Genomic DNA, 26,278 nt, shown 5'->3' on the forward strand with positions numbered 1-26,278 from the left:
ACTGTCAGACAGTATACTGGTTGTAAAGGTCTAGCTGAATGGGCATGACATTCCGCGTCTATACCCCACTATTGTTTGCAGATTGATCTGATCTGGGACTGGCTCACACTGGAGACTCTGTCAAAAGAATGATACATAATCATCGCGTGATGACTGACTTGGGTTAGCTACATGTTTGCCCTTTTAATCAATCGTTGAAGTTGAGGCGGTGATTGGTCATCTCTAATTGAGTCCACTGCCTTAATAGTTCAGGCCTCTTGCGAGGAAGAGGATGCCATAGCAATTTCAAATCAAAATCACAGTAACATACAGTAGTTGATATTCTTAATAGTTCTGCTTCAGAAAACCCCGAACTCGCCGAGCACGAGGATGCTATCCACATTCTTCGCCAGGCCAGCACCGCCGGCCATGCCCTAATCCATCACCCCGAAGATGAAAAAGAGCTATCCGATGCTCTTACGGAGATATGTCTTGCAGACAGGGATGGTCAATCTAGTGGAACTATTAATTCGACAGCGCCCCGTGGGATTCAACAGCGGGCAATAGACCCGCTCAGGTTGAAGTCTTTCAGGAATGTCATGGCAATAACAGCTCCTGTTTCAGGTTTAGTAGAAACATATGGACTCTACAGGCTGGCACCTTTGGCCGTGGCGTTGGACCAACTCATTGTAATCCTACTCGACTTTGGACCAACCATTAGCAAGATCCTTGTTCGAAAGGGATTAGTTGGTGGACGGTGAACAGTGGCTGGATCGGAACATGGACTTTTTACCAGTTATATGTATGTTATCGACCTTTAGTGACTGCTAGTTACTAAACTTACTATCAGCCAGCATCTAGGCATCTAATATTACTTTGATATCATATTCCAGTTCGTTGGCTTACCCCTATTTCTCGTGTATTTAGAGTTATATTCACTGTACGTGTTTACACCCAGCAGTATACAATCAATATAATGAGGATGTCCAAGCTTCAAATCCACAAGAGTCGAGCATCATCAAGGAGTGTACGGTGGTGGAAGATCCTCCTCACTCTCACTATCGCTGCCACTGCTCTCCATCTCAGAGTCCTCCATCCCTTCCATCCACTTCTCAGGAACCTCATTCTTCTTCTCCTTCTCCTTTTCATTCTTCACCGGCATATCTATCTTCTAAAATCACATCAGTACTCTCTCCAACATATCAACCCAGAAAAGAGATAAAAGAAACATACCTTCCCATTAACAACAACATCCTCCCTCCCCCCAAAACACCCAACAAGCACCCCATCCTTCCAAACCCCATTCCGCAACACCATCCCCCGAAAGTCCGTATTCACAATCACACAGTCCCTCACATCACACTCCTTCAACTTGGTCTTCCGCAGACGACTCCCCGCAACATGGCTCTTCTCAATCGACCCCTTATACACGGCGCTGCTGCTCACAACGCTATCCTTGGCTTTACACCGCGACAGCGCACTCCCATTCGCGACGGTGCTGTTCGACACTGACACACGCCGGAGAGAAGAGACGTTATCGAGCGTGCTCTTTGAGACGTCCGTCCGGTGGGCGGAGGGGATGTCTCTCAATGTGCTATAGGCAATTTTGCATCGCCGGAGGGAGGCGTTGCTCAGTGTTGATGCGGTGATCTTGCATCGCTTGAGGTGGATGCCTGTGCTTGATGGCGTTGAAAAGTTGGAGCTGGATCTGGATCTAGAGCTAGAACTGGGACCATCCTCTGCGACGGCTTCTAGGCTGTCTTTGCTACTGTTGTTGTTCTTGTCGATTATGGCTGATTTTATATAACACCGGGTTATAGAGTCGGTGTGGGTGAGGTTCGAGAGGGTGGAATGGATAATCTCAGAGCGGGAAAGGGAGGGAGAGGAATTCGGGAAGGACGAGGAGATGACGGTGCTTTGTTTGCCCATTTTCGTCTTCGGTTCTGTTCAAGATGCAGTGTAGATAGCGATGGTTTGGTGGAGTCGGAGATGAGGCAGGCGGTTATATAGCGAGAATGCTGCTGCCTACTTAAATATCTCTACCTTGGCTGTCGAACAGTGTAAGGGATTAGTTCTCGGAAAAGGAAATTACTTGAAGCATGCTTATTGAATAATACTATAAAAGCATGTCATGGGGTATGTTTGAGGGGCCTATTCACTCTTTAGGCATTACCAAGAAACTATATATCTTGCATTGCTTGGCTATACAGATCCACTTTAGTTGCATCGAAACCACCCAAGCTTTAATCACGGTTATAGTATGTCACCAATCCCACATACTCTGATTTACATGTACAAAGAGAAAAATCATCAAAATAATCTTTTCAGTCTTTACATTCACATTCTCTGCTTCTATTCAAGATCACGTGATACACCTAAAGGAGCAAATTATTCCGGCCGAAAAATTGCAGCCACGTGACGGGCAATCGAGCTGATATCACTATCACCGATCACCGATTTCAAGTCGCGACCGACAACGAAGAATCCCGCAGCCCAAACAGACACCATGGCCGACGCACCAAACATCCAGTACGCTCTGTTGACGTCCGCTTTACCCCAAGGAAAATAAGCTAACAATTGCAGGGCCCTCCTCCAGAAGCCTCGCTCAGAGTGCACGTAAGTCAAGCTCATCGCGACTCCTTTGCATCGGGCAGGAACAAAGCTGATTATTTTTTTTTTTGCAGGGAATATGAAATTGCTCAGATTGTACGTTATCGCTACCTCCTTCCGATTCGATATTGGCTACTGGATGGGATACCGGGATTGGATGGGATTGGATTGGATCGCTAATGGATGAATGTGTAGGAGGAATATGAATTGAGCAATGGCCCTCTGTCGCTGCTCCAGACGGCTGTGCGAACCAACACCCAGGTCCTGGTCAGTTTGCGGTCGAATCGGAAACTGTACGTTCCCCGCGTCTGCTATTTTGTTTGGACAGGGTGGAAAGCTTACGGTTTGATTTACAGGCTTGCTCGCGTGAAGGCGTTTGATCGCCATAGTAACATGTATGTCTGATCTATCGCTGATTTAGTTTGGATGAGGATGAGAAACTAACTTTTTAATAGGGTTCTCGAGAACGTCGTATGTCACCACCAGACTTTGACCCGGAAAAGGCTCCCGCTAATGAGAAACAGAAAGAGATGTGGACCGAGCCTCAGAAGGGTGGCAAGGGACGACCGGTGAACAAGGACCGATTTATTAGCAAGATGTAACTTCCCCTGCGGAAATACTCACCCCGCCTGTACTAATAGTGTCTGCTAGGTTCCTCCGAGGTGACAGCGTCATCCTCGTCCTGCTCAGTTAAGGCTCTCGATTTCGGATCTAGCAGTGTGGATTATTGAATTGGCATCTCTCCCGGCTCGGAGTTCGGTTCTGACTTTGGCTCTTCGTTGATTGAAAGAATACCCGTGTGGTCGAAAAGTAATGGGAAGAAAATGGTGCCTTACGCGGCCCTCGACTCCGCTGTCTGTGGTCGTCGGTGCGACAGTCCTGGTACCGGAATGAGGTAGCGGATGGAACTCCCTCCGGACCCGAGCAGTTGAAGTGTGAGAGCGCGGCAGCGTGTCTTGTACGACTATACAGCCACTAGGTAGCAATTCGAACCCTGAACACTTCACCCAGCTTTCCACAATGCGAGGTAACTTGTAGAGTTCGGGAATGAGAGGCGCGAGGCCTGCATCACCACCTGGTCTGCGTATGTCATTGGCACTTTCAAGCTGCACCACCATGAGGTATACAGTATTGATGACGCGGGTGCTATCATGTTTGGCCTGCACTGTAAGCGTTCTCTCCCATCCAGCACTCAGGCAACCTTATCCAAGTCTAGAGTTGGTATCTAAGTTTTCATGGATGGTTTAGCAAGCTCACGCCACCCAAGCCGAACACTGTCGATGTTTTAAAACCCTTCCCCCCCTTTCGTTAATTCCCCGCTCGAATCTTCCAAAATCATGAAAGAAATGTCAAGATGCCCTACTCAGATCTGCCCCCCGAACTTCTTCTTCACATTGCGTCCTTCTTGGTTGCCGACTATGATACGGGTCTGTGCTGGGCCTATTATCCCGAACCGTATACCTGCCTCGCATGGCTCAACAGCTGGATTCAAACGTCAAAATCGCACGCGGAGCTCCTAACCCCTCAGCTGTACGACCGTGGCTTGCGAACTTTCCCCAGGAGAAAAGCGACGGAGGCGGACGCAAAGCCATGGGAGTACCCCTGGTTTACCCCGATAATAACGCCATGTCCCCTTGAACGTAGATTGTACGACGTTGCGCGACACTGGAAATCAGATATCCTGACCAGTTATCTACTGGGCAGAATACACCAAGGGATCTGGCCCGTGGGCGAATCCTGTCAGATATGCTTGTTAACCTTCATGGTTAAGGCTGGGAATATCGCCATGCTGGAGACACTGATTGCGCTCGGGTACCTGCAAGGCAGATCCCCCCAGCTTGGCCATCTTGACACAGTGACACCACTAAATATGGCCATCATGACCGACAACCTAGCGGCAATGCGGGTTCTTCTGGATGCGGGCGCTGATATCAACCAAAGGTCCCAGTATGGCCTGTTGCCACTGCATGTTGCCGCGTCGAAGAGCAAGTCGGTAGAGCCCGTTAACCTGCTTATACAGGCAGGGGCAGATATCTGGGCCACCGCAGCCAACACAAGTCGGACATACCCAGTGGAATCTGCGCTGGGTGGAGGCAATGAGCGCTCTCATATTGCTCGGCCGCTTCTAGACGCAATTCTTGACACCGAAAATCCGGCAGCAGATCCAGACTGGAAGGAACGGGTATTGCATACTGCCATCCTGCACAGTCGGCTTGGCTCTGCCGACATCGTCCAGACCCTGGTTAATAATGGCGCAGATGTCTTCTCTCGGTGTACACGCCAGGGTGACAAAACGGCCATCGAGCTGGTTGCTTTACGCGAGACAGAGCCCAGATATATACACCCCAGAAGCGACGACATGTACCGTGAACTGCGTAAAATTGCAGCCGCCCTGTTCCAGGCCGAACCTCACCTGTGGCCACTGGGACACATTAATCGGCATCTGTGGGAATGCATGCGGGGGGTCGACTGCGTCGAACAGGGCCAAACCATGCTATTCAACTTCCTCATTCAGAGCGGGGAGTCCGCTCTGGATGTTGTTGGACCTGGGTTCAAAGCACTGCACTACCTGTGCGACCCGTGGTTGTTCGCTCATCCATACTATAGTCCCCGCACGAACCACCCTGCTAGCATCCATCGAATGGTGTCCATCCTACTGGACAACGGGGCCAGTGTCGTGACGCGCAACTCCTACGGACAAAGCCCCCTTCTATTCGCAGTCAAGCTGGCATCCCCCATGTTGCTCACCCTGTTTCTAGAGAAAAGGCCCAATTGTCTCATTGAGGATAACGCTTTGCACACCAGCATGAACGGCTTCCCCGACGAAACCGTACCGCTCTCCGTCGCCATTCGAAGGAATGACATAGAAATAGCCAAGATGCTCCTAGATCACGGTGCCGATATTTCCATCGTTGATATCGACCACTTGAACGCGCTATGCGTGCTGGAGCCACGTATTCTCGAGGTCCTAATCAAATCTACACTTGCCGTGCCCGAGCACCGTCGAGAGTGGGGATGTTCCCTGGCCCTTGCTATCGAGACCGGAAACCGTGAAGTAATCGATAAGCTCCTCGAGGCCGGAGCTTCTCCTTACGGGAAGACTGGATATGGTGGCACGGCTTTACAATACGCCGCATACCGCCGTGACGTGAAGACTTTACAAATACTCATCCAACGCTGGGGGCCGGCTCTCGTACGGTCCGATGATTGCCCAAGCGGAAGTTTGGTTTGCGCTGTGCTGCGCGAGGCAGGGTTTCCGCGGGCGAGTATGACAAAGGACCCGGAACTCCTGAGGATAGCGAAGAGCTTGGTCGACAATGGGGCAGCGGTTTATGAACCCTGTTATGTCTGTGGATCTTGGAAAGAGGAATTTGGCATCCAGGTGGGCGCTCAAGTTGGTATGCGGTCGTCGACAAAAAACGTTACCTGGGGAGGAGTCAGCGGTTCATAAAGTCTGTTTATGCTACATTAATGTTAATCTGAGGCACCAAACACTAGGCCTCTGCGATAGTACTTGCCATTGGTAAATAGCCAAAGTTAGGGCTAGTCTTAGATGGTTGATATCAGCCATCTATAATCGAATGAACTGCTATGTCAGACTGATCGGAGAAATAACGGCAATTCTCGCTTTAAATCTACTGCAGACATAATCCATAATATTTTGATATTGTTGTGGAAGGAGCGAATGGGCCATATAGATGATCTTGCTTTATTAGAGCTCTTTGTCAAGAGCACCCATTCGTGACCATGTCCCTTTCTTTCTTTCCTCCAAAAATATCCACCGCAGAATCCTACTCACAGTTTACCGACCCGTTCTATATTCCCACCGGGGTCTAGCAAGCAAAAAGCCTTCCCTGCAAGTACATTTACCAGTAATCCGTGATGTTGGAATTGGCCCCAAGTATATCTTCGCTAGGCCGAATATCCCGGTGGAAGAGGTTCTGAATAAGTACAAGTAGTTGATATCAGCTGGTCTGTTCCCTGAGGAGGTGGATAGATGGCCCTAACAAATTACCACATTGCCGCGAACCCATGGGTCCTTTCCTGATAAAACCAAGGCGCTTTGTCTGAGAGCCGTTAACTGTTCTTACATTTACAGAATAAGACAGAGACTTGGTTGTTTGTATATACGATTGGGTTATTATCCTGCTAGTATACTCTACCAACCGTATCCGACTTATAGCCTCTGGCGGTCATTTCGGTGCCATGTCGGTCTGCATATTCTCATCGTAAAGTGATGTACATTGAGATGCGGTCCACCTGGGCAGCTAGTAGGCTCACTATCCTGCAGTATACCGTCTGTCGAAGAAAGAAGATTCCTCAAGTCGTTTTCTTCGCACTCCCATTAATTCCAGCCGTCTTCAACCTCTTGACGTCCGCAAAAGCCGCGGCGCAGGATCTCACACTATCAGAAATGAGGTCTACCAACTGTTAGTCCAGACCCCTCTCTCAAAAATAGCGAAGTAGGACGAGGAATACTTACAAACCGGAATAACAATCCAAAAGGCATTCAAAAACACAAAGTACCCATAAAAGTAATAATTCTCAGGCCTCGAGTACTCAACCCCATACACCAAAAAGTCAAACGCACAGATCCCGTAGTACAGGATGTTCCCGTAAAGCTGACCAAGGGAGATGATAATCTGCAGTGGGTGGCGGAAGGCATTATCGGTGACGATAAAGTACGCGAGAATCAGGGACAACGGACCCCAGCCCCAGGCGGTCACGGACTCCATGATCACCATGAAGCCGTCGGACGTGAGGTAGCGCGAGTCAGACAGGGAGTATTCTTTCCAGAGCTGGGCGAGGATGTGCTGCGAGCCCTGGAGGGTGGTGAAGTTGGAGGCGTAGTAGCCCTCGAGGACGAAGTGGATGGGGGAGCCTAATACTTATCAGCACCACGTAACAAGTTTGTAGAGTTATCAGCATTAAATTCTGAGTATAGAGATGGGACGTACATAGTGAAAACCAGAGAACGGTGGAGAGGTCCGGGATGGAGATGTTAGGGTTTGACTTGGTAGCGAGAGTTTTTGCTGTTGCCAGCACCGCTACAGCAACGGCAGCAAAGGTCGAAACTAGGGCTAGAGTGCTCCATTCATTGGGGACGTAGTTGGGGATGTCGACGCCGACGGGGTGGTAGGAGTGGGGATGGGCCATGGCGACGAATGAGGAGTGGAGAGTTGCTAATGAGAGTAAAGACCTATGCAGAGTTCAGGAACCATCTTATATACTCCGATCGTCGTGGTTGTTGATGCTGACTCGATGGTCGTACGACTCGGAACAGAAAACGGTCGGGTTCCGCGGACACAGCCAGGCACCAGGAATCATCCATATCAGATATTAAATAGTCGGAACTTGCCGAAATTAGTTCAGTCCAGTCTATGTTTAATTACTCAAACAGGGCCATTATTCATCAGAAAGGGCTTCTCAGGTTTCGACAGTCGACACCCGATCAGACGGAAACAAAGGGACACACTTGAACATCTTGGCCCAGTTCCAGACACCTCAAGGCTCATTTTATCACAGTATTAACAGTTCGCTTTTCCTTCATTGCAGTGACACCTCTCTCCTTTTTCTTTCTTTTTTTCTCGACTTTTTTTTTTTTTTTTTTTGTTCGAGTATGGGTAATTGAGTACTTATAGCGGCGGTGTCTTTTCAATATAAAACCCGCGTCCTCATTACTATAAACATTTTGAAGGTGGGGTATTTTGGAGCTGTTCAGTGCTCTGCTCAATGGAATTGTTAATCAAGACTCAAGTCAATCTCGATGATAGTCTCACAGCATGGTTAGGTATAATCCCGCAGGATAGGGCTATCGCGAAAGCGAAAGGAGCCCTGTGGTTTCACATCCCCCAACACAACTACCCCTGTCTCTGGATGGAAATGTTCACTACAACGCCGTGCGTCTCCATTGTTCCACGGGTAAGTATCCTCGTGCTCCTGTCGCAAGTGGTGGATTCACCGACCTGAGGCCAGAGAGCTGAGAAGTGCCAAATTATTGCCCCACGCTTACCCCCATGTTTGATAGGCCAGGACTGATGAGGCTGGAGGATTTGACATTACCTCGCTGTGATTTAAAGCGGATCACGAATTATTGTTTTGCCTCTGCGTGGCGCTATCGACCTCGACAAGTTCTGTAAGCAGCGACTTTCGTATCTAGACTCTCATGTTGTGTTTGTCTTATGGGGCTTGGGGTACTAGAGTAGCGTTATGAAACATGGACCAACCGCGGTCTTGAAGTGCCCACTCACCCCACATGTTCCCGAGCAGAAGTCTCCCATTGATATTGATCATTGTCCAATGCCCACCGTCCGTGGGGTCAGTTGATAAGTGAAAGCTGCGGTTGAGGTGAGATTCCCAAAGCGGCAGTCCGGTAAGGGCCGTCACGTGCCGGGCAGTGGGCGGGAAATTCGACCGCGGGGGTTTAAAGATGCTGCGACGCACTCCAGACTCGTCCTCGACAATGCTGCGCCGTCTCTTCCCCCGCCTGCCCCTCCGTCCCCTGCAGACTCCCCCCCTCCGTCCTCGCTCTGCTCAATTCCTCGCCGCGCCTTACTGCACCCACCACACCCACGACCCCAAGATGCCTGACCCCAGCGACCCCCAGGCCGTCACCCGGTACCTCGAACAGTCCCACGAGAAGATCTTCGAGAGCAACCGCGCTTGGGTCGCCGCAAAGAAGAATGCCGACCCCCAGTTCTTCGACAAGCTTGCGGCCGGCCAGTCCCCTGACTACCTGTACGTTCGATCCTTACATGGCAAGAGGGGAGTGTGTGAGAGAGAGAGAGAGAGAGAGAGCCCTGACTCATTCCTACAACTAGGTACATTGGCTGCGCCGATAGCCGTGTCCCCGCGAACGAAATTATGGGCCTCGACGCCGGTGAGGTCTTCGTCCACCGCAACATCGCCAACATCGTCCCCACCGTGGACCTTTCGTCCATGTCCGTGATCAACTACGCCGTGCGCCACCTGAAGGTCAAGCACATTGTCGTCTGCGGCCACTACAACTGCGGCGGTGTCAAGGCCGCCTTGACGCCGACCGACCTGGGTATCCTTAACCCGTGGCTGCGAAACATCCGTGACGTCTACCGGCTACACGAGAAGGAGCTCGATGCCATTGAGGACCAGGAGGCTCGATTCAACCGCTTGGTTGAGTTGAATGTTATTGAGTCGTGCCGGAGTGTTATAAAGACTGCTGCTGTCCAGCAGAGCTACGAAGAGAACCAATACCCTATTGTCCACGGCTGGGTTTTCAACCTCAAGGATGGACTGCTCCGGGATCTGAAGTTTGACTTTGAGGGGACTCTAGCGGATATCCAGAAGATCTACAACCTCACCAAGGGTTAAGTAAGGATTTGGAGACTTTTGAAGTGGTGTTCAGGTTACGGAGTAGCAGGCGGGGTTACACAAGTTTCAATAAGAGGGGTGTTGATGTCTTGCATAGTCGAAGTTCAATCTATCATCTATATACCCATATGGGAGATGCCATGAACTCCAAAAGCGCTGTAATATAATGTACAACAATTTTTCAATCTCACTATCAACCGCCCATCGTGGGAAAAGTCAAGTCCAGTTTACCGCGGACATGCAGGAACATTATCTTGCTCGGAATCCAACGGGTCGGAGCGAAGTCTCTAACCCGGAAAAAATGTCTCTAGACAGTTCTTGGCACGATAATCAACAGATTCTGTTAAAGGATCCGCGTGCGTGCTTGCTGGTCAATTGTCATGGGCGATGGCGATGGTCCCAACGACATTCGCTGGTCCCACATACAACCGGCCGTCTATCCCACCAATCATAAATGGGATTGCCGACTTTGGTTAAGCTTATTTGGGTTCGGCCCCACCGCGAGTATACACCAAAACATCGTGAACACTGAGCAGGACTCGGTGTGGTAGTTGCTTTCTACATGATATGCACAGAATCGTGGACTGATGAGAGCGAGAATATCCCTAGAGATTACGAATGATCATCTGGAACAGCCTGGGTTGTTTCATGGGCAGCAATGCGTCTCACGGCAGTCATGCCCTCGATGCTTCCCCTCAGTCATTCAATCCTCATACCTCGTAGAATAAAACGGTTCGAAATATTCCGAATAATTAGATATTCAGATCAAAGGCCGCAACTAGAGACCAAAGTTTATCACAGGGGTAAGCCCACCCCGGGCCCGAGAGTACCTAGGAAACGGCATTGGGCAATAATCTGGGGATATTACGCCAGACGGGAGGCAAAGATAACTAAGCACTAATAGGAGCAAATAAATGGTTTATCGGTTGGCCATTTCAGCCTCTCTCCATAGCATGTAACGTTGCACAAACTGTTAAACGTCGAATCAGACACAAGAATAGGATATGAACCAGAGTATGGAACTATTATGCATGGACAGCATCCTTTCCCCGAGCACTTTCGCGGAAAGCTTTCAATTATACCCTCCGATTTTTGTATTCTGTTAGAGGAATAGGTTGTTTTCTTATTTATTGACTCGGGGTGTTTCTGATTCCGCCGAAATGGTGTCACCAGAGAAGGTGCGATGGGACGAATTACGGTTTGTACTGTACCTATGGATAAGGAAGGAACAACCATCGTCCCCTCAAATCCAATCCAGGCGCATCGTACTTTCCTTGCGCATGCTGAAGTTATTCTCAGATTCGGGAAGGTACGATGGATGGGTTGGTTCCCCCAGGAAGGAACGATAGGTCGGTTGTGCCTGCCGCAGCATGCAGGACCCTAAGGACCTGCTAGGCTGGGTACATCTCCAACTAGAACGCAACTGACTCGCTGATGCCGATCCACATTCGACGTGGAGTCAATTGGGACCGGCAACTGGGAACATATGGATGTAGTCCGTCTTATTCGAGGAATTCTATTTTTAATTTATAAAGATTATCCCTTCAAACCCCATTTTACACCGCCAGGCTGGTCTCGCGAGTGGGTGGGTCCGGAGAATCCAGACATTCCTCTAAGCAGCATAGAAGACATAGAAGATGATCATGGCGAAAGTGTATGGCGAGCCAATTGAGAAGGGCTTAGACAAGTCAATCTGACGCAGAGTATAGCATTTCTCCCATAGTCAGTACGAAACATGTAATCCAGTGGACTACTAAGCTGACGGACATTTTAGACTGCAGAACTGTATCTTCTGGGCCTGACGCTCTCGTCCCTGGTTGTTTAACTGGACTATTCCAATCACAATGATAAATTTACGGAGGTATGCACTGGACCAGTAACGTTACCTTCATGTCTAGAGCCAGGGGAAACCATTCCTGCGCAGGGTTCGAGCTACATTGCGATGATGGATTGAGTGTAAGGTGATTCACCATGGCCCCGAGCCTCAAGATGCCACAGTCTGGACCGCTTACTTGGACAGCTTACTTGGACAGCTTTAACATTTCACTCTGGGTTTTGTTAGCGCGATTTGGTTCAGCAAATGCCCCGTGCTTGCTATGATAAACCACTGATATAGTGATATCTGGCTCCCCGCACAATGCGTCCAGTAATACTACACCATATCCCATCGTGAGATAGAAAAACAATCCTGGATTGGATAGAATTTGTCTCTGACGTACGCTGGGTAATAAGACGGTGTAACTGCGTTGAATGACCTAGCAGACTTATACAGGCCAAACCAGAGCAGCAAAGAAGTATAAATACCACAAGGCCCTCAGTCTAAAAATCCAATACTCCTCAATATCAGCTCCTCAAATCAATATTCCCCTTCTCAATATCCAAGAACAAAACCCTCCAAAATGAAGTTCACCTCCCTCATCCTAACCCTCATGGCTGCCGCAGCTGTAACAGCTGCACCCTCCCCCGAACTCGAAGTCAGGGATACCTGCGGCGCCGGGTACGGCGGTGACCAGAGACGCACGAACAGTCCCTGCAACGCCTCGAACGGGGATAGGCATTTCTGCGGGTGTGACAGGACTGGTGTGGTATGTTACCCAGCCATCCAGCCAGCTTACTTGGTCCATCGTGTTATATCTAGCCTCAAATATGGAGATATCGTGCTAATGAGTACTGTTGTGATAGGTTGAGTGCCAGGGTGGTCGGTGGAGAGAGATTCGAGACTGTGGACGTGGAACATGCCATGGGGGGAATGATGGCGGTGCAGTATGCTAGAATGGGAGGCAGTGATGGTGGTGGCAGTTGGAACATTCAACATCGACCAATTGCCAGGTTAGGGTATTTCAATTTATAAATATGAACAGTACTGTCCTTCATTAAGTATGAGGTGCTTACATAGGTAGATATATGGGTAAATTCGAAAATAAGTAGAGCTCCGGTAATAAGTCTACTGACCACCCCCTTCACCAACTCTGATAACCGTCTTCCCCAACCCACCCCGGTTACTATAAACGACCTCGCATGCCTTCCGCACCTCTTCAATATCTCTTAAATCAACTGTAGTCCCAACAACCTGCTTCAGCTTCCCCTCTTCAACGAACCCGCTCAACCTATCTAGGTCCTCCCCACTGGGATCTAAAAACATATACGAATAGCTGACCCCATACCGACTTGCCCGGAACCTACGGACTGAGTCCATCAAGTTCAACGCAGTCTTAGGAACCAATGGGACCGTAGGATGATGGGGCAGTCTCATCACCCCAGACTCCTGCAGCTGACTCCCCGACGGCGTCGTCGATATAGATATAATACAGCCGGTTCCCTTCCGCATCAGGCAGAGATATTCCATAGCGAGACCGGCTGTGTCGAATAGGAAGTCAACACTGCCATGCTCGATGACATCCTTTGGGTCGGACTTTTTATAGTCGATAACTGTCCATGTCAGATCTGGATCTACACTTTGTTAGTCGGATCAAGGATTAACGTACTTTCATCGACGGTCACCTCCCCTAGAAGCTCGGGGACTTTGGGAACCTTCGCTGTTGAAACAGTCGTTATCACCTTTCCAGCACGGAAAACATTCTTCGCTAGTTGGCAGGCGAAAGAGCCAGTGCCGCCCACTGCAGATCGTCTTGTCAGTAGCGCACATGGACATAATAGTGAGGCGGTGACATACAGCCAGCGGGCACGAAGACAGTCTTCCCCGATAGATCACCGTCGTATTTCTTCAGGGCTTGGAATGCAGTTGACGCCGCTAGTGGGATGGCAGCCGCGTCCTCGAATGACAGTGATGGTGGTTTTAGAGCGATGAAGCGCTCCGGGCATACAGCGTATTCACTCCATGAGCCTTTATACCACGTCAGTAAAAGTAGAACCAAGTACCAAAATCATAGGTTTGATACCTCGATGCGACTCTGGCAATCTAACATAAACAGCGTCGCCAGCTTTGAATCTCGTCACGCCTGTGCCGGTCTCTTCGACAATTCCAGCTGCGTCGTACCCGATTTTGTATGGAAAGCTGAGCCATCAATGCTAAATATTTTCAACGATAGTGAGAAATTCACGTACGACTCTTTAAGCGCCATCTTGAAGACCCCCTCTGCCTTCTTCAGATCTACAGGATTGACGCTCGCGGCATGGATCTTGATAAGGACATCATGTGGGTCCTTGATCTCGGGCCGAGACAGGTCGAGGAGTTGATACTCGGTCGGAGTCGTATGAGAAGTGATTCCAACAGACAGCATATTGATGACAGTCCAAGTAGGTAAATAGATAGGCAAGGGGCTGAGAATATGTAGACATCATCTTATATCGCCACACGTCATGTGACCCATCTGGTCTGCCGAGGTTGAGCCCTAAACTGGATCGTTCTATGTTTTCTAATCTTTAATTATTTTTTAGCGGACAGTTTGTCGACCCGAGCCGGTGCAACTGTCTCTCCGCTCTTATGTAGATCGGCATATCCACTCTAACCATCCCCCCCGCCGCCGTTTACAGTGGAGTACAAATTGGGAGAGGAGCTTTCCGGTATACAGCAAAATGGTCTGTTCTTTTGTGCCTTGCCAGATAAAATGCAATTCCAACGAACACCCAGTATACTTAGATGTACATATTTTGAAGGCAGGTGTACTACAGTTCCCAGATATCCACAGCGGGAGAAGTAGCTAACCAGCCCCCCAAGGATAGTGCTTTGATCTCAGTAACAAGCCAAGAAGTTTCCTCAGAGGAAGGACAAAGTCTCGAAGCTACATCGCCTAGCTTCTGTATTTCCACATGGATGTTATAGCTCGTAAGGAGAGTCTCGCCCATGATGTGCCTTGGCTGTAAGATTTGCGCGTCAATGGTAGGACACAGATCAGCCATGGTCCGCATGACGACTCCGGCGTAATACAGGCATATTATGGCGACGATGTTATGTTGCGAGGCGGCTCGTTGGTTTGGGAAGTAGGGTGTTACGAGGTCGTCTTGTTGGAGTGTTGCGGTGATGAGGTACCATATCTGGCATGCGTGGTACAGGGCGACTTTGGCGGAAGTCGTTGTGGACCAGCAGGTTAAGTCGTTGATTCTTTGTTGCTCGAATGGAGCGGTAGAGACGTCTGAATCTGTGGATGGGATTTTAAATAAATTCATGTTAGAGTGGATTCGGATGTATGCGAGGTGGTACAGGAGCCAGGCTGAGAGGTTCTCGCGGTCGTATAGGGAGATCGGATTCAGCATTCTTTTAACGGACTCCCAATCAGGCGATCGCAAGGCATGCTGGGTATGTAAAGGTGTCGTCCCCAGTGGCAGGTGAAGTCCGTAAAGCATCAATTCATGGATGGGAGCCGAAAGAGGAGTGAGACTGAGACTGCCAGTTCCACTCCCGTGCAGGTGCCAGAAGAGCTCTGCATACATGGGATGAAAGGCCGCCTCCTGGCGTGCAGTCAGCAGTCTCTCGCGCCAGTCTGGTCCGACATAGAGCCAGAGTTCCTGATTACAGGGGATCTTCAGGCACAGTTCTTCGCATGAAAGCTGGGGCGATGTGTTTAGAAGAATGCTTGATATGGCCTCCCACCGCAAAAAGGCGAATGCCATCCGTCGTTTCCGCTCCAGTTTGATCCATCTCGTCAGGCTTTCCTCCCCGTCGTATTGGCTGTCTGGTGCTGGTGTCTCGCTGAAAAGATTGACTCTTCGCGCGTGGGAGGCCAGCACAGCCCTTGCCTGGTGGATATACTTGGGTGTCCGGGCATGGCCCAAGTGCAGCGATGCAATTGCGAGTAAAAGAAGGGCTTCGAATATCTGATCCAGCTTGTCCTCGTGCTCTGGACATGCTAGGCACGCACTGACAACCGCTGCCTTTAACGAGTGCAGCATGGACATGCCATACGCCTTCGCCCGAGAAGTCCCAGCGTAGATGGCTCCGATGGAGGTCATTGTGAGGTAGAGCAAGGGCTCAACTGCGTCATAATCAAACCCCTGCCGCCACATTATAGGCCACATATGATGGAATTCGTCGAAGAAGCATGTAACAAATGAATGTAGAACATGGCTTGCGCTCTTTGGCGCGTCCAAGCCACCGAAAGAAGAATCAAAGAGTTGGGACAGGGCTCGCCTTTTGCGGCAGCGGAAAACAACGTCATTCATGGGGAACTGCTGGAAATCATCGACCGCTTCTTGTACGATTCCGTGGACAACTTCTGGGGGTTTGCGTTGCGTCGCTGCTGGTGGGATGATGCTGGGCATGTATCCCATGCTTTTCGTCGGGCCGGCCATGTAACTATTCGAAAGGTCCGCCCCAAGCCCAGGGGCCATAGATATGTCGCCAATATGTGTGAATGAAGCATCCTTACCGAGACTTCCATTCCAATCCAGCCCAAGCCCATTCAACTTTCCTGCTGTGTTAATCTGAGGCCCCGACCACAACGGCACCGCATTAGTTTCAGGCAGCGGTACTGGTAACAACGACTCGAAATCCACCACCGGTTGCGCTGCTGCTTGCGATAGCAGATTAGGGGCCCCGGTAGCGGGCTCCAGGGCCGAAGCCGGACTCAGCATAGTCGAAATCAAGCTCTCATTTTGCGATGAAGAGGAGGCCGTCGTGACGGTGGCAGACGTAGCAGCCTCAGATCGAGACTTGTTAGCAGCACTGCGCTTCGGAAAGTCGCGGACACTGGGACGAGTCGACTTCATGCGATACGCACAGGCCTTGCCAGCCTTGAGACAGTTGCGACACGGATTGCCGTTGTCACACCGGATCTTACCCCGGCGACACTCGTCGCACGCCCGGATCGACCGCTGTCGAACGCTATTGCTCCCACCACTGGACTCGCCGTGGATCTGTTTGTGACGATGGAGCACATCGCTGCGCGAGAACTGCAGGTCGCAGATGTCGCAGGAGTGCCAGCGCGTGCGGTCGTGGGTCTTTCGGTGTCTGTTGTATGCACTATAGCTAGCGTACTGGCGAGAGCACTGGCTGCAAGAGAGCGATTCCATGCTGACAGACAGCCTAGATCTAGATGTTAATTGAGTTGAAGGAGAGCAGGATGGAGGAAGAGGAGGGTTTAGGGGACTGGGCGAGGGACTGAATCGCCAAGTTGGTGGCGCTGGCAGGTTGGGGGCCGGCAGCGACTCAGCTGCTTAGTTCTGACTCTTGCAGGGATTTGAAACAAAGACTGATGATCTTACTTGCTGTCAGCAACGATCTACACGCCGATATCCACTTTCCCTTCTGCAGACTGCTGAACGGCTAATTGTTGGACGCTGAATTGTTGGAGTTGGTTGCCCTGGACGGGCTGAAGAACGCTGTTTCTCAAGTATATACATGCAGTCCCAGCTTATCTTGTTCCTCTTGAAAAACTCATCATATTCAGTGCCGACTGTCCCTCACGGCTCAGCCACAGGAATGGTCGCATAGTAGGCCATCGCCTTGACATTGGCCTCTGCACTCATCGGCTTGCCCTCCTCCGACATCTCGCTCATGAGCTTGAAATAATTGACATAAAACGCCGGCGAGTACGTGCTGAAGATCTTGGCCGTTCCTGGTCCGATGTTCGAGAAGGTGTGCGGGCTGCGAGTTGGCACGACGACATAGTCGCCTGCATGGGCGTCGACCGGGTCCTTTCCAGGGATATGGAACCTCACAACGCCCTCCGTGACGAGGAATGACTCGTCGTGCATTTCGTGCCAGTGTGGCGGTGGCCCTCGTGTGCCTTCTGGGATTATAATCTCGGCAGCGCTGAAGCGCATGTCTGCTCGCAGTCCATGAGTTACTATACCAGTCTGAGACGGAGGAGTTTACCTGTGTTCGAGCCATCTTCCATTATTCGGAGTTTCAAATGTCCCAGAGTAAGGACATCGCCTCCCTTTACAGGGACAAAGCTGACAGGCCGATCGGGGACCTCCACAAGTGGTTTCGTCTGCTTGGTCATGGTGTTGATGTTGGTGCTGTTTCGTATTCCGGTGATGATTGTTCGTGTTGACTTGACATAGAAGTGGCCCATGTGACTTTTTAAAGTAAATCCAGGAGATGCTTAGCTTCTGTTTGGGCTTATCGGTGTCTCGATATCTTGGTCATCTTGTCTGGGTCTCGCCCCTGGGATCCGCAAATATCGGGTAAAGTGGTACCCTCCTGTGGCATCAGCGGCACCTCACTCCTTCAGAAAGTTTATAAGCAACGGTACGAGAAGCTCGCCGGTAATACACACCGAAACAGCCGGGTTCTGCCAACTTCAGTGTGGTGGTGGATCGAATTTACATCGCCGTGTTATCCGATGAGGCCGGTGGTTCTGCAGAAGCCCTGAAGTGGACAAGATGGATAGACATGGGGCCGTGAGATGCAACCGTCTCATCAATCTCGACGACTAAGCTGAGTAGCCGTATTAGCTGCATAATACCATACTTTCGGTACTTCTTTTTGTCGTTATTCCCGAGTTCTGCTGAATATAGCCAGCCCCGTTTCCCAGATTGGTCTTTCTTCACACACCCCTGCAATTGCTTATTGTCTTCGTGCATATTATCAATCCCATTGTCTAATTCAAAATTCAGAAATGGCAATTCCTCATACGACAGACAAAATCATCATCATCGGTGCTGGACCTGGTGGTCTGGTCCTTGCCCATTGCCTACGAAAACACGGCATTCCATACGAGATTTTCGAGCGCGAGAACGCCAGTCAACCCAGAAAGCAGGGATGGGCGGTTGCATTGATTGAGTAATTTAATCCATGTTCATGCCAACCTCTTGATATTGACCGCGAACAGATCGCTTCCTGACCTGGAGGCATCTCTCCCAGCAGAAGTCTTCCAGCGACTTCCCACTGCAAGTGTCAATCGCAACATGGACAGCAACGATGTCTTCAGCATTATCGACAGCAAGACCGGCAAGACGACAGCTGCGGTCGGGGGCGAAAACTACCCCAGTCCTCGCTGCCTGCTGCGAGTCAACCGTCAAGCCTTCCGCCAGGTGCTGTGCGAGGGCATCCACGTCCAGAACGACAAGGAGCTCGACTACTACGAAGAGTTCGACGACGGCGTTATTGTGCATTTCAAAGACGGCACTTCCACCACTGGCTCTCTTCTCGTTGGGGCTGATGGCGCTCACAGCGCTGGTACTCCGTCCTATCTATCTTTACTCGCATATTATAAAGTACTGACTCGCTGCAGTCCGCAAACAACTCTACAAAACCGCCCAACTATCCCAGAGCAGCTTCATCCCCATCGCCGCAGAACTCCATCTAAGCAAAGAGCAATACGAACCTCTCCACAAAATCGGCTCTGCGGGACTCTTCTCCTACGGCCCCAACCTTCGCTACCTGATCGGCCTGCTCAGCGTCTCAGAAGACCGCTCTTCAGCGCTCTACTACTGGGCCTGCTGTATCCGCAGCGCCACCCCGAAGAAGGAATGGGAGTGGGTGCGCACCGCTACCAGCGAACAGCTGCACGCCCGCTGCGTCACCGAAACAAAGGACTTCGCGCCGTATCTTACGGATATCATCCGTCTCACCAAGCCGGAGAATATGGTCCAGCCGCCTGTGCGGTTTGTCGAGTTTACACTGCCCGAGGAGCCGTCCGGGTCCGAGAGGGTGACGCTGCTTGGTGATGCGGCGCATGTTATGGTGCCGTTTTATCTTGCTGGGGCGAATACCGCTGTGCGCGATGCTTGTGATCTGGCACGGTGTATTGCTGGGAGTCCTGGGGATTCGGGGAATGTGATTCGCGAGTATGAGGATCGGATGCTGACGAGGGGGCGGCAGATGGTGTTGCGTAGTCGTAAGGCTGGTCAGGATGCGACTCTGGATAGTATTGTGCTTAGGGCTAATGAGGAGGGGTCGGGGATTCTTTGGTAGTGTGAATTCTTCGGTTATTAGTTTGCTCCAGATACGAGTCCTTGCTGAACCAATGCATACTAAAAGTAGCGGTGCAAGCCCACCATACAGTCAATGAGTACCTCCTGATGAGACGCTAGACCACTACACCAAAAGGCCTTGCAAGGCTGGTGGCTAGCCAGCTATCTCCAACACCGTCTAGTATCAGCCATCATGTCCAAGTATGTTATCCCGTTGTGGTGGGCAGCTAGAGCTTAACTATTGTGTACTACATCCATCTCAGCACGATATTGTGCTTACAACGGGATGCGTGGCATAGGAAGAGCCATCTACCACCGGCAATTGTAAATCTCCAGATTCCGAATATCTTCAAACTCCGAGGCTAGACCATCCGTGTGTTGGGACGATGTGCAGCATGATTATGTTGAGACGCATCCTTCGGGGCAACCATCGGGTAAAGTGGTACAGCCAGCTGCTCTTCTTGATAATCATGAATAACTGGAGCGGTACTTGTAACAAACAGTCTGAGTACGTATAAAAGATTATCTTATACCAGTCTCAATCTTAAACCGGGACTAGTAAAACTATCAGCCAACATGTCAACATCGAGCCAGGTCAAGATCGATACCCACCACCACTTCATCCCTGATTTCTACAGAAAGGGTATTAACCAGCTCCAAACTTAACCTCAACAGACTAACCAACTATCCCAGCGGTCGAAAATGCCGGCGGAGACCCCTCCGGCTTCCCAACTCCAGAATGGACCCCCGAGTCCGACCAAGCAGCCATGCAGACAAACGGGATAAAAACATCCATCCTGTCCATAACATCCCCAGGCCCAGTAATCGCCGGCAGCGACGCAGACGCACGCACTCTAGCCCGGCAAGCAAACGAATACGCTGCATCCCTCCGCGACGCCCACCCCTCCCAATACGGCTTCTTCGCCGCCATGCCCAACCTGCTCGACACGCAGGGCACTCTCGCCGAAATCTCGCACGCCTTCGACACCCTCCACGCCGACGGCGTCACCCTCTTCACCCGCTACGGCGTCAAGAACCAGTACCTCGGCCACCCGGAGTACATCCCCATCTGGGAAGAACTGAACGCTCGCCACGCCGTCGTCTTCATCCACCCGACCCACCCCATCGATCCGCACAGGGTCAACGACCTCTTCGCGCAGTCGACGGTGGATTATCCGCACGAGACGAGCCGGGCGGCGATCGACTTGATCTCGACGGGTACGAAGCGCAGGTTTTCGAGCTGTAAGGTCATTCTCTCGCATGCGGGGGGGACACTGCTCTGGCTTATTTCGAGGGTTACACCGTCGTTGAGGGGGGTGGGTGTCCCCGACGGGACGAAGTCTTATGAAGAGTGGATGCAGGATTTCAGGTCTTTTTATTTTGATCTTGCGCTGTCGAGCTCGGAGTTGGTTTTGTCGGCGCTGCTGGCTGCTGTGCCGCATGATCGTATTTTCTACGGTATGTTGTTCTACATTTTTTGGAGACTTGCTAATTAGCTGGATTAGGGTCTGACTCGCCATATGCACCTGCGGATAAGATTGCTCGGTTCAAGGTTGATCTTGATGATTATCCATTGGATGCAGGGCTCAGAGACAAGATCTATTTCAAGAATGCTCTGGCTGTATTGCCCCGATTGGCCCAGGAGCATGCTAAATCTCAGTCTTAGTGTGAGAGATAATTCGTAACATAGGAAATAGTATTTGGCATTGGTAGAATGTGATGTATCCACCGATGAAGTGGCATTTCTCGGGTGATATTGTTTCAGACGCCCAAGCGAGTCAGCTCCCCTAATTGGGTGGTATAATAAGCAGCCAGACCGTGCATATTCAGTCCTAACCAGAAGATGCCGTATGCTGCGCTCAGGCTGGATAAATAGATAAGGCTAGATCCCACAATAAAAACCCATCTCATGTCATTCCTCTTCCAAATTGTTATCTCTATTGACAATCATGAGACCTGCCCTTTTCCTGCCTTTGTATTTACTGGGTTCACTCCCCAGAGCCATTGCGGTGCAGCTTGTAAGTACCATAACCAGGCAATACAGAACCTCAATGTTAACATTCCCAGGAAATAACAGAAGTCCGGTATACCAACGGAAGTGAACCACGGGTCACAACTGTCGATTTGCCCTACATCGACTCTTCCCTCCTCCCCAAGGACCAGCCGTGTCCTGATCTCCCCTTTTTGTAAGTGCGAATGAGTAATTGGCCACGCATATATAGGGCTAATGAGCCATCATCACAGCATCCGCGAGGCAAGGCTACTGACTGATGACCTTACTGTTCCAACAAAATGCTGGATATACACGTACGTATCTAAACTCTTTTTTTCCTGCAAGGCGGTACTAAGAGTGTTCAGCGAACAATGTCACCAGTCACTGGCGCCCATCACCAATGATGACCCGTATGTCTACTTGAGTAATGCTTCCGGACGTACCGTTCGGTGCTATGAAGAGTAGACTTTTGATTGGGTATATTATATCAATCAATATCAAATTCAATTTCTCCTCTTTAGACCCGCTAGACCGGATCTGGTAACTGGTAACCCAAACCATCGCGGATCACGTCACTCCACATTCCACACTCCCAACTTCCATCCATCTCTCCCAACTCTACAAAATGAGTGCCCCCGTTACTATCAAATCCCTGGACCACCTAGTCCTCACCGTCCGCTCAATCCCCGACACCGTAGCCTTCTACACAACCCATCTGGGCATGCGTCATGAAGTCTTCACCTCCCCGTTAAACCCCACCGTATCGAGGTATGACTCAAAGCGTTGCATTATGTGCCCTTGTCCCTTACTGCGTTAACTTAGTCTGCACCAGACACGCCCTCCTCTTCGGATCCCAGAAAATCAACCTCCACGAGTCAGGCAAGGAATTCGAGCCCAAGGCACAGAATGTCCAGCCCGGGAGTGGGGATTTGTGTTTTCTAAGCGACGAGAGTGTTGAGCGGGTTTTGGAGTATTTCAACAGCGCAAATATAGACGTACGTGCATACTCTGACTATCATGGGTATGGCAAGCCATCTAATCAGAGGTGAAATATGGAATATAGGTCCTCGAAGGCGGAAAGGTTGTTGAGAGGACCGGTGCACGTGGGAGGATTAGGAGCGTCTATGTCCGAGATCCAGATGGGAATCTTATTGAGTGAGTTTGTTTTTCTTTCTTCCCTAGTAGGATTATGTCGTGCAACCGGGTTGCTGATGACCTTTGCAGGGTGTCAAATTATGTATGATGAACGTGAAAGTGAAGTATGCTTGTTAGGAGTCATTTTCAAAGTCCAAGTGGAAGCATCCAAGAGATTCACCGTGGATTAGGAAGCAAAGGCAACAATTTTACCATCTAGAGAGCGAGCCATGGACTCGATGGAACAGTCAGGGTTAATCATCTGCTTGCATGTCCCCAAGTAACCCTGTTCACTATAAGTACACCCGGGGATTTCATCGTCCTTTCAAAGCCTTCGAGGAACCATGCTGCCAGCCTGTGGAGGCGGAACAATTTACCCAGCTCGTCCACATCCGCTGGTCTGTCGTAGAGCATCAGTCGACATTCCTCCAAAATGAGAGTTATGGGCTCTTTATTAGCTACAAGCTAGCAGACAGGCCCTTTAATCGAACTGCAGAAATTGCATCTGATAAAATCACCAGCCCGTCATACCGTATCTTCAAAAATAGAAAACCTGATGCTGTACCGAGCCTCCAGATAAGCTTGGTGTAGGGCTAGGGCGGCGTAGACTACAGGTTTTAAGCTCTAAAAGTCCGGTAGAGCTTTAAGAATGAGAATGAGGACCTCTGCGGGGAAGGTTTCGAGTGTTGTTCGAGCGTCAGACATTGTGAAAGGGGTTGTCGGATACGTTGGGCTGAGTCAATGAAAAAAGAAACTGTGCATGGGAATGTTTATAGGCTCTTCCACTTAACACGAAAGTTCTTTCTTTGGAAGACCACAACTTCCAGATTCGGAATGAACAAGTGAAGGGAAGTAAGGAAAGTAGTGCGTAAAATGTCAGAAATCACAAAGGACAGTGGTTGCTTCATTCACTGTTGTTACATGCATTCACTATACATCATCAGCTCTGCCATGAATTGTTACAGCCATGTTATGAATGAACAGCAAGCCCTTGTATAAAATCTATGAGTACCTCCCCAGTTGTGAACCACAAGGCGGACTCTATTACTACTTACTTTGCTCCTTAGATATACTACCAACTACGATCCAAATGGCGTCTCTTCTGAGCCTTCCACCAGAGCTTCTCTATGCTATCATGAAAGAGCTAGCTCCTGACTGGAAATATGACGAAGTGGCCTGGTTTTTGGAATTGCGATTAACCAGCCGTATGTATTTCCTTTAATTCGGCAGAGAGCAAACGTGTGTAAGCTAACTATACTTAGACGGATTCAATGACCTAGTTATCAGGCAGCTTCTTGCTGATGTTCGAGCAGGCGATGTCCGATTGCTGATAAAGCCTCAATATTACCCCCCGATGGCTGCAGCATCGGCCACAGCTGCCAAGCTTCTTTCCACTTTAGTCTATGACTGGCAGCATGAGCGTAGCTGCAGGAGCCCGCACGCCCTAGTTAACACTGTGTGTAAGGCAGTTGACAAGACGGTTGATTTCTTCTGCGGCCCAGGTACCGGTGGCGGGCAGGGGAATCGAGACGAACTGAAAAGGGTCTACACTAATGCCATGGTAGCCGTTCTCGTTGGTGTCAAACAACCAAGGGCCATTGTCAACGCTCTTACTGGTGAAATCGATCGACACCAGCTGGATGGGGAAGGAGAATGGCGCGGTGCTGCGCTAATGGCGGCTGCATATCTAGGTCGACTTGAAGATATGGAAGCACTGCTAAAGCCCGGGGACCTGGACATCAATGCGGATTCTGAGGGTAAGTGGCTCTGTCCACCCCTTATGGCTGCCGCGTTGGGTGGAAAAGTGGACGTTATTCGATTTCTTGCTGGACGAGGAGTCAATATGAAAACCCGAACGAAGGAGAATGGAAATACTGCATTGCATTATGCCTCACTTGAAGGGAAGGTTGACGCAGTGAAATTTCTTTTGGATAATGGGGCCGATGCTGAGGTAAAGAATGAAACGGAGACGCCACTTGCCTGGGCTTCCAACACAGGGTATGCCAGTGTTGTTTCCCTGTTCCAGTCCACAAAGGAAGTGGATGTCAGTCATGGCGATTGTGGGCGTAATTGTCCACTAGTTCATGCTGTCCGGAGGGGGCATATGAATGTCGTCAGGGCATTATTCAAGACCAAGCATGTTGACGGAAAAGTTGCTGCTGATGATGAGGATAGTGATGAGGACAGCGATGAGGATAGCGATGAGGATAGCGATGAGGATAGCGATGAGGATAGCGATGAGGATGGCGATGAGGATGGCGATGAGGATGGCGATGAGGACAACTATTATGAGGAGAGTGATGATGAGGAGGACTACCTTGATTGTGACCTTTATCGTGGTTTTGCTCATGTTCTCGACAGTCATGATGAACTTATAGCGCTCTTATATGCCTCTGCGTATAATGGGAAAGAAGAAATGTTCCAGCTTCTCTTTTCCCATATATCGGTTGACAAGGATGACATGTGCGTGCCTCTCGAGGCAGCAATCAAGGGCAAGAAGATGGGAATTGTGCGAACAATCATTGATGCCTTTCCTGGCATCCCGAAAGACTTCCAAGCCGCTCTGGGCCGGACAGTTCTGATGGCCGCAGTGGAAGATGGAAATGAAGAGCTCGTCCGATATTTCTTGACCCTACGCAGGATCACCGTTAACAAGCCCAGGTGGCATGGTCGAACGCCATTGCACCGTGCCATTGCATCCGGCGATACTGGCAAAGTTTTGGCTCTCCTCGAACATCCTGATATCAATGTTAATGCTCGCTCTAGTGCGAGTCGAGTCCGTGCTGGTACACCACTCCACTGGGCGATTAATATGAAGCACCCGAATCCAGACATTCTGCGTGCATTGCTAGACGACCCGCGGATTAACGTTAACTCCCAGGACAGCATGAATAGCACACCTCTCGCGTACGCAGTGTGTCGGGGAAATATCGCATTGGTAAAGACGCTTCTCGCGCGTTACGACGTGCAGCGAGACCCCGACGACAGTGAAGGAAATACACCGTTACTTCTTGCCGCCTGGTTGGGGAACCTCCCCCTTCTGGAAATATTTTTGGATATCCCATGGATCACCAGATGGCACAAAAATAACAATGGAAAGACGACGCTGGCCCTGGCAGCCCAGGAGGGCCATGTTGAGGTCGTGAAAAGACTGCTAGATCCAAGACTTGGTCCAGCATACTATGTTTTCGATGGTGCTATAACAGCTGTAAACTGCTGGGGTCCGGAACGCTGGTATTTTGACGGAGATGGTTGGGTTCGCAGGGAGGACTCTGCACTCGAAGCGGCATCATGCCGTAGAGAGGAGAGCTTGAAATTGATACTCCGCGCTTATAGGGAGTTGGGCTTGTATTAGGTTTTGAAAGTATATGACACGGAATGAGGAGGCTGTTTGTG

The 26,278-nt window shown here is 50.2% G+C and overlaps 12 protein-coding genes across 12 annotated transcripts; 8 read left to right on the forward strand and 4 right to left on the reverse strand.

The window, feature by feature from the left end:
- Positions 1 to 997: 997 nt before the first annotated feature.
- APUU_21309A (uncharacterized protein) lies at positions 998 to 1,908 on the reverse strand (the record flags this gene model as incomplete). The annotated part of the gene is made up of 2 exons (XM_041700047.1): positions 998 to 1,150; positions 1,213 to 1,908. The coding sequence occupies 2 exons, from the start codon at positions 1,906 to 1,908 to the stop codon at positions 998 to 1,000; spliced, it is 849 nt and encodes a 282-aa protein (XP_041553071.1).
- A 577-nt stretch (positions 1,909 to 2,485) lies between these two features.
- Positions 2,486 to 3,283, forward strand: SMD2 (mRNA splicing protein SMD2; the record flags this gene model as incomplete). Its single annotated transcript, XM_041700048.1, has 8 exons — positions 2,486 to 2,508; positions 2,563 to 2,595; positions 2,664 to 2,685; positions 2,785 to 2,882; positions 2,946 to 2,984; positions 3,045 to 3,060; positions 3,114 to 3,187; positions 3,241 to 3,283. The coding sequence occupies 8 exons, from the start codon at positions 2,486 to 2,488 to the stop codon at positions 3,281 to 3,283; spliced, it is 348 nt and encodes a 115-aa protein (XP_041553072.1).
- Positions 3,284 to 3,943: 660 nt separating this feature from the next.
- On the forward strand, positions 3,944 to 6,040 carry APUU_21311S (ankyrin repeat domain-containing protein; the record flags this gene model as incomplete). Its single annotated transcript, XM_041700049.1, has 1 exon — positions 3,944 to 6,040. One exon carries the CDS (start codon positions 3,944 to 3,946, stop codon positions 6,038 to 6,040), a length of 2,097 nt encoding a protein of 698 aa, XP_041553073.1.
- Positions 6,041 to 6,909: 869 nt separating this feature from the next.
- APUU_21312A (EXPERA domain-containing protein) lies at positions 6,910 to 7,746 on the reverse strand (the record flags this gene model as incomplete). Its single annotated transcript, XM_041700050.1, has 3 exons — positions 6,910 to 7,010; positions 7,073 to 7,471; positions 7,548 to 7,746. The coding sequence occupies 3 exons, from the start codon at positions 7,744 to 7,746 to the stop codon at positions 6,910 to 6,912; spliced, it is 699 nt and encodes a 232-aa protein (XP_041553074.1).
- A 1,273-nt stretch (positions 7,747 to 9,019) lies between these two features.
- On the forward strand, positions 9,020 to 9,936 carry APUU_21313S (carbonic anhydrase; the record flags this gene model as incomplete). The annotated part of the gene is made up of 2 exons (XM_041700051.1): positions 9,020 to 9,327; positions 9,411 to 9,936. 2 exons carry the CDS (start codon positions 9,020 to 9,022, stop codon positions 9,934 to 9,936), a joined length of 834 nt encoding a protein of 277 aa, XP_041553075.1.
- Positions 9,937 to 12,335: 2,399 nt separating this feature from the next.
- APUU_21314S (uncharacterized protein) lies at positions 12,336 to 12,708 on the forward strand (the record flags this gene model as incomplete). Its single annotated transcript, XM_041700053.1, has 2 exons — positions 12,336 to 12,521; positions 12,619 to 12,708. 2 exons carry the CDS (start codon positions 12,336 to 12,338, stop codon positions 12,706 to 12,708), a joined length of 276 nt encoding a protein of 91 aa, XP_041553076.1.
- A 1,854-nt stretch (positions 12,709 to 14,562) lies between these two features.
- Positions 14,563 to 16,905, reverse strand: APUU_21315A (Zn(II)2Cys6 transcription factor domain-containing protein; the record flags this gene model as incomplete). Its single annotated transcript, XM_041700054.1, has 1 exon — positions 14,563 to 16,905. The coding sequence occupies one exon, from the start codon at positions 16,903 to 16,905 to the stop codon at positions 14,563 to 14,565; it is 2,343 nt and encodes a 780-aa protein (XP_041553077.1).
- A 390-nt stretch (positions 16,906 to 17,295) lies between these two features.
- On the reverse strand, positions 17,296 to 17,840 carry APUU_21316A (uncharacterized protein; the record flags this gene model as incomplete). Its single annotated transcript, XM_041700055.1, has 2 exons — positions 17,296 to 17,660; positions 17,711 to 17,840. The coding sequence occupies 2 exons, from the start codon at positions 17,838 to 17,840 to the stop codon at positions 17,296 to 17,298; spliced, it is 495 nt and encodes a 164-aa protein (XP_041553078.1).
- A 618-nt stretch (positions 17,841 to 18,458) lies between these two features.
- Positions 18,459 to 19,756, forward strand: APUU_21317S (FAD-dependent oxidoreductase; the record flags this gene model as incomplete). The annotated part of the gene is made up of 3 exons (XM_041700056.1): positions 18,459 to 18,622; positions 18,672 to 19,018; positions 19,074 to 19,756. The coding sequence occupies 3 exons, from the start codon at positions 18,459 to 18,461 to the stop codon at positions 19,754 to 19,756; spliced, it is 1,194 nt and encodes a 397-aa protein (XP_041553079.1).
- A 575-nt stretch (positions 19,757 to 20,331) lies between these two features.
- Positions 20,332 to 21,421, forward strand: APUU_21318S (amidohydrolase family protein; the record flags this gene model as incomplete). Its single annotated transcript, XM_041700057.1, has 3 exons — positions 20,332 to 20,398; positions 20,449 to 21,213; positions 21,261 to 21,421. 3 exons carry the CDS (start codon positions 20,332 to 20,334, stop codon positions 21,419 to 21,421), a joined length of 993 nt encoding a protein of 330 aa, XP_041553080.1.
- Positions 21,422 to 22,373: 952 nt separating this feature from the next.
- APUU_21319S (VOC family protein) lies at positions 22,374 to 22,991 on the forward strand (the record flags this gene model as incomplete). Its single annotated transcript, XM_041700058.1, has 4 exons — positions 22,374 to 22,516; positions 22,581 to 22,743; positions 22,812 to 22,903; positions 22,973 to 22,991. The coding sequence occupies 4 exons, from the start codon at positions 22,374 to 22,376 to the stop codon at positions 22,989 to 22,991; spliced, it is 417 nt and encodes a 138-aa protein (XP_041553081.1).
- Positions 22,992 to 23,972: 981 nt separating this feature from the next.
- APUU_21320S (ankyrin repeat domain-containing protein) lies at positions 23,973 to 26,237 on the forward strand (the record flags this gene model as incomplete). Its single annotated transcript, XM_041700059.1, has 2 exons — positions 23,973 to 24,087; positions 24,145 to 26,237. 2 exons carry the CDS (start codon positions 23,973 to 23,975, stop codon positions 26,235 to 26,237), a joined length of 2,208 nt encoding a protein of 735 aa, XP_041553082.1.
- Between the last annotated feature and the right edge of the window lie 41 nt (positions 26,238 to 26,278).

This window comes from Aspergillus puulaauensis, chromosome 2 (genome assembly GCF_016861865.1).
Source record: "Aspergillus puulaauensis MK2 DNA, chromosome 2, nearly complete sequence".
Lineage (NCBI taxonomy): Eukaryota > Fungi > Ascomycota > Eurotiomycetes > Eurotiales > Aspergillaceae > Aspergillus > Aspergillus puulaauensis.